The following is a 10,565-nucleotide window of genomic DNA, read 5'->3' as shown; positions in this document are numbered from 1 at the left end:
GGGGGGGGAAGGGAGGAGAGGAGAGGAAAATATGTCAAAGCTACTACTGGGTGTTGTTCCAATACACTCTCCACAGCAAATGAAGTATCTAAAGACTTAATATCCAAACACTAGAAGCATCACACATTATTATATATATTTGTATGGCATTTCTCAGTCCAAAAAGAGTATTTTTTTTTTACATTATCTAGGTTATTTTTTTTTAATGTTTATTTATTTTCGAGAGAGAGACCAGAGCGTGAGTGGGGGAGGGGCAGAGAGAGATGGAGACACAGAATCCGAAGCAGGATCCAGGCTTCAAGCTGTCAGCACAGAGTCCAACATGGGGCTTGAACTCACAAACCGCGAGATGGTGACCCGAGCCAAAGTCAGACACTCAACAAACTGAAGCACCTAGGCACCCCTATGTTATTTAATTGGTTTTGAGATGGTCTCTCTTAGAGTTCCACAGGAATCAGAGTCTTTGCCTAAATAATAGCCAGCCATCTTGCAAATGTTACTAGGCATGGAACTTGGCTAATTCATTGCCACCATAAATTCCAAGGAAGTACCATTTTCAAATATACTGTATGCTTTCTTTTTAAAAGAAATGTTTATATGAGAGAGAGAGAAAGAGAGAGAGCGCACGCGCGCAGGCACTCGCACACGAGTGGGGGAGGGGCAGAGAGAGAATCCCAAACAGTTCCACGCTGTCAGCGCACAGAGCCCAACGCAAGGCTCGATCTCATGAATCATGAGATCATGACCTAAGCTGAAATCAAGAGTCAGACGCTTAACCAACTGTGCCACCCAGGCACCCTACTTTCATGCTAATATAAAATGATTAAGACACCTAGAATGGCCACTAGTTCACTGCCCACATTAACAGTAGGCTTGAGAGATGTTTTAATCAGACTACAACTATACCCAAAAATATGAAAATATTTACAGAAGTTGAAGGTATATGTGTAAATGTTAGTGCTGGAGCACTGTTCAGTTTAATAAATACTGATTTTGCACATATTTTGCTGGGCCTTATGACTACCAAAAGAAATGAGTGTTCCTGTCCTCAAAGAACTCAAGTAAGAGACAGTACAACTCAACACTGAACCTTGGACAAAAGGGTGTTCAGGAACCTGGAAAAGCCAGGTTTTCAGAACTCTGTTCACATGACTGCACAATATCCCAATTCCCCTAAGTAGGTGGGAAATTCATCTAAAGCATAATAGGCTCTTGTAAATTTATCTTGAGAATCATTTTGGTAAAGTATAAAGCTCCATGCACCAGCAGGAAGGAGCACTGGGTTTATCTCCAGACTAAAGTCTTAGCCTGTGACCTTATCAGCAAGGCGATCTGATCTTCGGTTCCACTAAAAGTAACACAAGATAAGAAGGAATAAATGAAATGCTACTTTTAAACTGCAGAACCCTATGCAAATCGGTCACTGTTTGCATTCCTGAGGGAAACTACCATTAGAAGTAAACCATTTTTTCATTCATTCATTTATTACGCATTCAGTGGGATGGCTTCCTTCCACTCTATATGAAGGGCAGATATCCTCAAGTTCTACTGCAAAGAGTGCACTCCATAAGCACTGCCATCTAAAAAAAAAATGGGGCAAAACTGGGTCACACCCTTCTGCTTCCTAGTTTAGGAGATAAACTCCATTCAAAAGGGATAAATAACCACGGGTAAAAACCAAAGAACAAAGCCAGAGCCAGAACGTCAGTAAAATGAGTGAATTTAAAAGTGGTAATACACAAAAATTAACACCCACACAGCATTATCCAACCCTCACAAGACACTATTCTTTGAAAAATATTTAATGTATGCATAGAGGATTTTAATGGATGTTTTGTCTTAGGTGCCACCAGACCACCAACACACTTCGTACTGGCATATGGGTAAGAATTCCTGTAAGTACTAAAAATGTTAAAAATGACTTTGAACTGCTACTTGGGGAGCCAGGGTGGAGACCTCTTTTCTCTCTCCACAGACACATATATTCTCATGCATATGCACATGTATGCTCTCACGTGTGTGCGCGTTCTCTCTCTCTCTCTCTCTCTCTCTCTCTCTCACACACACACACACACACACCACAGAAAAACCTTATATCGAAACCGACATTCCGGCTAGAGGGCTGTGGACTCCAGTCTACTAAGTGAAAAACCATCAAATCTTTATAGAAGTTCAGGCTTTTGGGAATTTGGCTGTGGGGTACATTTTTCATTAAAACAAAACAAAACAAAACAAAACAAAACAAAACCTCCTCACGGCTGCCTGGCTGGCTTGGTTGGTAGAGCGTGCGACACTTGATCTGGAGGTTGTAAGTCTGAGCTCACATTTTGGGTATAGAGATTACTTAAAAATAAAATCTTTTAAAAAAATAAAAATAAAAAACTTTCCCGGCATTCACTGAACGTTGTTCAATATTCCACAAGGAAAGGACTCAAAAACTATATACCTTCTTCTGTAACTTAAAAACAAAGTGGCAAAAACATGCAGTAAAAAGGGAATCAATGTATTCAACAGGTTTCTGGCAGCACAATCAGGATCTGACTCATACTTGTAGAACCCCTTTTATACTTGAACTAGAGTGTCTAAAGGCATTTTTCACACGCAGCCTTTTGTTTAATGCATACGTACAGGGGTGGAGATCCAGTGGTAACATTCCAGGACACTTAATCACAGAGACATGTTTGGACAAACAGCCTGACCACGTGGATAATAGTTTCCATTTTCTTTTTAGTTTTTTGAGAGAGCACACATGCGCAAGGAAGGGGCAAAGGGGGAGAGAGGATCCCAAGCAGGCTCCACTGATCAGCACAGTGCCCAACATGGGGCTTGATCCCACGACCTCAATTATGACCTGAGCCAAAATCAAGAGTCAGACACTCAACTGACTGAGCACCGCCCCCACCCCTCCTGCAACACACCCTGATAGTTTCCATTTTCAAATATGATCAGCTATTGAAGCACTTGGTGACACTATGTTACGATGTTTTTAACATATCCAGTCTAAAAAAGAATCAATCATCAGTTTGGGGGCAGTTGTACGCTAACAGAGATAGCCTGGTTCAAACTGTGAGAACTTAAATGATTCTGAACTGCAATGTTTCCTACAAATAGCAGAAAAAAATATCAAATACTGTACTACAGTACCATGACTGAAAAAAATCAACAACAGGAAGTAAGGTTTACTTTTTATGTTGCTAAAGTTACCAATTTATATACGCTTTGGCTGATTCACAAATTATTATTTAAAAGATCTGAATTCAAAACAAAGTTCTTGGTAATCTTTAAAAAAATTTTTTTAATTGTATGGGCACATGCATGGTGATAATCTGGATGTTGTCATTACTAAATAAATATACAGGGCACTTAATAGTTTGTAACGCCCTTTAACATGTTATCATATTTAATTTAAAACTGTAAGGCAGGATATTTGTACATAAAGTTATAATTTAGCAAAATAGTAACTCTTTCAAATTATAGGGCTTTCAGTGAGAAATGTATTTAGGTTACCCTAAATCCCATGAGCCACATGAAAACTGAATTCATAAAAATAAACCTGTGTTTCTGTATGGGTGGATAAAAGGAAAGGAGTTTTTGGGGGATGAATTTAGAAATAAGGAGTGAAAAATAAAATTTAATTCTATATAAATTTTATGTATTTGAAATTTTAAAATTCAAGTTATGCTGATAGGTTTAAAATACATACCTTATTGCTTGGGGGAAAAAAAATACATACCTTCTTTCTGCTAACATTTCATAAAAGTCTCTGATATCTTGACCAGACTTTTCCATACAGTGATAAAATGCCAGCTGGCTTTCCCGATTTGCAAAATCCACCTTAAAAACAAAGAATAGCAGGTGTTTGATTCAAGTTTCAGATTTTTAAAATGGAAAGTGTTATTGGATTTGAAAATCCTTCCCAACACAACCCTCTAGATAAACTTCAAGTAAGAGCAATCTATCTCAACTAAGTTAAACAGTCCTAACTGGAACTGTATTTTGTTAACTCGAAATCTCTTTCAAGTTCAATACAAATCTTGACAACGAGGTATACTTTATTATTTTTTAATGTAAACTCTATGCCCACTGTAAGGCTTGAACTCATGACCCTGAAATTAAGAGTCTTATGTTCTACCACCTGATCCAGCCAGGTGCCCCAATAAAGAAGTATAATTAAAAGTTCTAGAACCCAGGGGCACCTAGGTGGCTCAGATGGTTAAGCATCAGACTCCTGATTTCAGTTCAGGTCATGATCTCACTGTGGGTTCAAGCCCCACACTGGGCTCTGATGCTGACAGTGCCTGCTTGGGATTCTCTCTTTCTCTCCCTCTCTCCCTCTCTACCCCTTCCTCACTCACACATTCTCTCTCTTCCTCTCTCAAAAATTAAATAGAAAAAAAAAAATTTTTTTTTAAGTTCCAGAGTCCAATACTGAAGGAGTGGAAAAGGCAAAATGGAAAACTGAAACGATACCTATCAGGATTCTAGGTTGCCAAGTAATCAGATCAATGAAATCCAGCAATCTATATGTATATTTGCTGGAATCAGTTAGAAAATATAAAACATTTAAACTTCACTCACAGCTGGGCCTCAGAGTCATTATTAAAAGACTATGATACCTGTTATCTATTAATATCTTATTTCAATCGAACCACCATAGGTATTAAGTGCATACATTTCTTCAAGTTCTCCTGAACCAAAGTTTTTTAAACAAAAACACCAGACAAAAGATTGTATGTTCAGTGGTTACCCACTCTCTAGAAGAGGAGGAAAGAGGAAGAGAGGATCATTCCGGAAACTGGAATGACTGACACTTCAAGTTCCTGGGATGCATACACCCACAAGTGAATGCGGGCCAGCCTACTCCAAGAGCCTACATGTAAGCATTGGGTACCTGGGATGTGGAGAGGCACATTTCCTTGAACAACACAATTTTTAGGGAAGGTTCTGTGGTTAATGACCCTGTGCCCTCAAGCAGCCAAATGTAAAAATAGTAACGTTCCCCTTAAGAACGGGACATACGGCACACTTGCTGTAAACCACGTCCCTTGCTGGCCGCCCACAAAATGCCAGTTATTAAGAGGGTGGGGTCTCAATGCGATTTTGTTTTACTTCTGTTTAGTCATTCTGCACACCTTAATTTTATTCCCACCGATTTTCCTCCCCTTGGTCTCTTTTACAGCTGCTTGCGCATATTCAATTTCATTGTAGAGGACCAGGGCCATGCCTTTTAAGCGGTCAAACACCACCTGTAAAAAACAAAACAAAAAACAAATAAGAGCCTCATCCACCAGACTCATTGTCAGTCCCAAGAAAATCTTAGGTCACAAGGACACTGCCAAAAAAAAAAAAAAACAAAGACAAACAAACATTTTCTCTAATTCTAGAAAAAATGTCAGGGCTTTTCCCAGTGAAGATAATAAAACGTGTAGGGACTGTTTACAATTGCGGCTACCGTGCCTTGAGGTACATTATGCCTTTATTTTGTCTTTCTTTATTTTCCATGTTGACTAAGTTCTGTACTGTGTACTTAAGTAGGCATTCTTGTAGTTTGGGCTCAAAAAAAAAAAAAAAAAAAAATCAACACCCCTGAAAGAGAAAAAAATGTAGAACACTGAATCAACAATAAATTTCAGTGGATTTTGGTTAATCACCAATAAATTTCAGTGAATGTTGGTTAAAACAAGCATTATTAACTTAAAGCTACTGGATTTTTCCATTTATACTAGCAGTCTTTATGATGTGTATTTGTCCAAACAACAAAAGCTACATTTAAAGAAATGCTGAAATTATACACCACGCCACCACAGTGTAACTCTGCTCTCAAGAAGGGAGTTCAAACTCTACTTTTACATAATGGAATGGGGCCCACAGACCCTTTTCCTGTTGTTTATGGGTATGTTACACCTTATAAACTTTGACTAGATGAACACTGTATGATTGTCCCTTTAAAGTCATCTTCTTTTTTAATAAAGTCTAATGACATATTTGTGTGATTGTAAATAATTAGATAATTAGACTAATTTTCATGTGAGATAAAATAATAAAAACCTCTAAAAAACCTTCTATTTAACAGTATCATGCAAATTAGTTTCAAAATTAATCATCATGGCTAGTTCAAAATAGTTTTTCAAAATACTTCCTCACATCGTAAGCTAATAGATGCAAAAGCCCTTCTACAACAAATTACTAGTAATTTTTAAAGAAAAGAAAACGTCAACATTAAGAACTGGGGCTGACAGGACAGAATTCCAAGAACAGGGAGTCAGAAGTAACCTGACACCAACACCAAAACCTCCCACCTACCTTTACCACAGGACCATATCGGCAGAAATGGCGTGTTAAATACTGATCCGACACATTTGAAGAAAGCCCATCTAACCACACGCAGTTTGTAGGCATGCTCTTTCCAAAACCCAGCTGAATAGGAGAGGTGAAATTTCTATTAGTAAAGTCACCAATTATTCAACTACAGAATTCTGAAAAAATCTGTCTTCTGTAGGAATCTTATCAACCATCATCCCAAGGGAGAAACATCTGGTTAAATCAAACAGAAATGTACACAAGAGTGATCCTGCCAGGCTAAGTACTAATTCAGCTTACAGTACAAGAGGATGAGGGTGCAGAGAATTATATTACCTTTACTGTTATCTAACTGTACTGCAATTTGAAATAATGAGACACACACACACACAAACACTCCAAATCATAACGGTGTAATAACTTATGCAAAGTCCTTTACCTTGAGGCGATTATTTCCAAGGTACTCTCCATCCATCTTCTTAATAGCCTTACAAACGCTGGCAATATCACAGTACTGCAAGAATGCGTACTGAGGAACTCCATTTACTTTCTTAATATCAATATCCTGAAAAAGCCAATTAGTACCAATTAGTGACAGGCCAACAGGAAAATAAATCAGAATAAACTAAGCCCAAAGTGCATATTCCTCAAAACAGTCATATTCCCCAAAATCATTTTCTTAGTTAAAACCATACATTGTAATACAACTGTAAATAGCCTGAAAGACTACACAACACAGCATTTGTAGTCACAACCATGAAATCCTTCCTCTGTGAAATTCTTTGCAGAAGAGAAAGTGCAAACTCAAAGTTTAAAATTCACAATACCTGTGTTAAGACAAATTTATGAAGAAAAAGGCTGTGCTTGATTCAGCAGCACATATACTAAAATTGGAACAGTACAGAGATTAATAAAGGCAGCCTATTTAATAAAAACCTAAGAAATACAGTTGACCCTTGAACAACAGGGGGCTGGGGGCAAGGGAGTTAGTTAGGGCACCCACCTCCAAGGCAGTTGAAAATCCACATATAACTTTTGACTCCCACCAAACTTAACCACTCATACCCTACTGCTGACCAGAAGCCTTGCTGATAACATGGTTAATTAACACATATTCTGTAAAAGTTATTATACTATATCCTTAAAGTAAGCTGGAAGAAAGAGAATGTTATTAAGAAAATCATAAGAAGAAAAGTCCACATATAAGCAGATCCATACAGTTAAAACCCATGCTGTTCAAGGTAAACTGTAATTCGCTTCTGCAATAATCTAAAAACCTTTATTAGTGGCTGGCTGGCCATTTAAAATACAATATCTGAGAAGAATAAGAATGAGAAAGAAATCAAGTTTTCAAAAAAGTGATCCTAAATTTTTAAAATATGCAATCCTAAATTAGAAGACTCATTCAATGTATCAGTGTATCTAACTGAACCAAGCCTGGTGACTGATATATATAGTAATAATCTCTCATATCCAGAATGAATAAATATATAAATACCTGAACTACCTTGTGAAGATGTATCAGAACACCATCCCTTGATTAAAGAAACAGTCTATAAAAGGCAAAGCCCCATCTCTTTATTTTTTTTTTAAGTTTATTTATTAAGTAATCTCCACACCCAACGTGGGTCTCGAACTCAGGACCCTGAGGTCAAAAGTCATGTCTCTTTCAACTGAGCCAGCCAGGCGCCCTTAACTCCAATTCTTTAGAAAGACTGAAACCTGTACTCATGCATGACACTCTGGTCCTGCCTACTTCACTACTTAGACAAAGTGGTATAAAACAGCTGGCTTACACATGAAAATGGTCCAGAGAAACCAGATACGTGGATTGCAAAACTTACACTTGAACAATAATGACCCATATGGTGATTATCTGAAGTATTCTGTAAATCACAATATTTAAGCCTTTTTAAGGGTCATAAGCCAATAATCAAAAGCTGAAACAGAGCAAAATGAATAACGCATTTGAAGAGCAGTTTGAGGAATCCTTAAAAAAAGCAGTAGTTTATACTTAAAATAGTTCTTTTTTTTTCTTTTAAATAGGCTTCACCCCCAGCGAGAAGCCCAATGCAGGGCTTGAGCTCACAACCCTGAGATCAAGACCTGAGCTGAGATTCAGTGTCGGACGCTCAATGGCATAAGCCACCCAGGCACCCCTATACTCAAAACAGTTCTAAGTAATGGTAAATAGGAACTGACTTTCACCAAAATGTAGAACGCAACAATCCAGAATAACTCCATGTAAGAGAAATGGTCTCCAAAGAATATTGGTGGGCAGGCTCACTACAAGGGTTCTTCTAGCTACAGCATAATCTATCAATAAGCAGCAGACCACTTCCCCTAAGTTTGTGTGTCATTAAAATAGTTACCCTCGTGAGCAATTGCAAACATGGAATGGTTTTCAAACAGAATAGGACATGGCCACTTATTAAGCATGGATCTTAAACACTATAATCACTCCATTTGTAGCAACCCTGCTGATGAAAATGTATCTATGTACACAAATACAATTTCTTACACTCCTCCAAAATTCAAAGTAGCAGCCACATTCAAATAAAAGTATATCTGAAAGTTTTATCAACTCATAGACTCATAAATGCTAAGCAGCAAAATAAATAAAACTTTTCTGTCACAGAAAAGGCTGGAGCCCAGGTAGGTAAGTGAACTCATCTAAGTAGGCAGTACGGCTGGAATTAGAGTGTGTGATAAAAGAACTTAAAATCATTGAAATTCAAGAAAGGAAAATGAATGTTTTGCTGTTTCTCTAAATATATAGCTTGTTTTTTCTTACTTTGTACCAACCATTTCTATCTCTTGCTCCTAGTCCCTTTGAGGTTTAGGTCAACTACAAGCACAAATATTTTATTCACTAGATTGTATCATTTAAAAAAAGTAAGAATTTTTACTTCCAACATTAGTGTATAAATAAGGATGGATAGAGGGACAGACACATACACACACACACACACCTGAAAGATTAACAGTAACTGTTCTTACCCAGCACGTTTTTTTACTCTCTAAAGTCCAAATATACACAATTTTCTTGCTGTTACTAATACAAAGTCTAGGAAAGACAGAAGTAATTTCCCTATTTTTTTCAAACACAAAACAAAATAGTATATATATCCCAAGGGTACAAAGCTGTAACCAAACTATTTTCACTATAAAGTGACTCAAGTTTTGAGTCACGAGGAACAGAAAAACCCTTCGAATTCCTAAATTTAATAATGACTTGCAAAATATAAAAAGTGATTCTAATTAAAATTTCAAAACAGAACTGAGGTTCCAGCATGACATCCACATTCCAGTAAATCCCCAAGGTACTTCTGACGTGAATTGTGATAACACAATACTCCTATACTAAGTTGCTGCTTCTTTCTTACAGACTTCTCTTCTTTTATTTTCCTTCCCACCCACAGGACTAGATATGGCTTTAAACAGTACTCGATGGACAAAGAAAGTAAGAAAAATGGATAGAAAAATACATATATATAAATAAAACAAAGACAAATACCTATTATATAGTTTTATATACACACATAAAACAGTCCCCCAAGGAGTTTTGCCAGACCATCTTTTAGCAGGAGTTAACAACACAGGGCAAACGAGAAAAGTATTTGTTACACCATCTAAATATCATCTTTCCAAATATAATCTTGTACTATGCTTTATGTTTTACGACAAAGATCTAAAACTTTTTACTGTAAAAAAACAACATACCACAATTTCTCCAAAGCGCTGGAAGATGTTGCGAAGGTCATGATAAGTAGTGGTTTTTTCAAGGTTGCCAATAAAGAGGGTTCTTGTTGCTTTGGGGTGAAATTCATCTATCCTTTCATCCAAAGGACGAAATTCATTTTCACTTTCCGTTTCTGTTAAGTGGGATGGGGGCAGAGTAAAAAGAGAAGAGGGTTTTTTTTTTTTTCTTTTTCTTTTTTAGGTAATCTCTATACCCAATGTAGGGTTCAAACTCACAACACCAAGATCAAAAGTCACATGCCCTACAGACTGAGCCAGCCAGGCACCCCAAAACAGAAGAATGTTTTAATGTATATTTAGATATCACAGGAAAATCTACACTTAAGAAGCTAAATCTCTGAAATACTGGGTGTGAATACTCATACAATCTGGAAAAGGTATATACAGCTTCAGAAATAGCTGCCTTTTGCTTAACTCCAAAGGCTAAAGAAACTTGTCAAAAAAACTTAGGGGTAAGTAACACTTTCTTTCTTTGATCTTCAAAACAGAAAAGTGGACTGAAT

General features: G+C 37.2%; 1 protein-coding gene across 1 annotated transcript in view; it reads right to left on the bottom strand.

Moving 5' to 3' along the window:
* Positions 1 to 10,565, bottom strand: part of SPEN (spen family transcriptional repressor) — a 91,433-nt gene that overhangs the window by 12,537 nt on the left and 68,331 nt on the right. Inside the window, 5 exon segments of the mRNA XM_030325301.1 lie at positions 3,734 to 3,834; positions 5,133 to 5,246; positions 6,304 to 6,417; positions 6,740 to 6,865; positions 10,024 to 10,175. Of these exon segments, the coding sequence (XP_030181161.1) occupies positions 3,734 to 3,834; positions 5,133 to 5,246; positions 6,304 to 6,417; positions 6,740 to 6,865; positions 10,024 to 10,175 (607 nt within the window).

The sequence above is a fragment of the Lynx canadensis genome, chromosome C1 (assembly GCF_007474595.2).
Source record: "Lynx canadensis isolate LIC74 chromosome C1, mLynCan4.pri.v2, whole genome shotgun sequence".
Classification (NCBI taxonomy): Eukaryota; Metazoa; Chordata; class Mammalia; order Carnivora; family Felidae; genus Lynx; species Lynx canadensis.
This window is presented reverse-complemented; position numbering and strand designations above follow the sequence as displayed.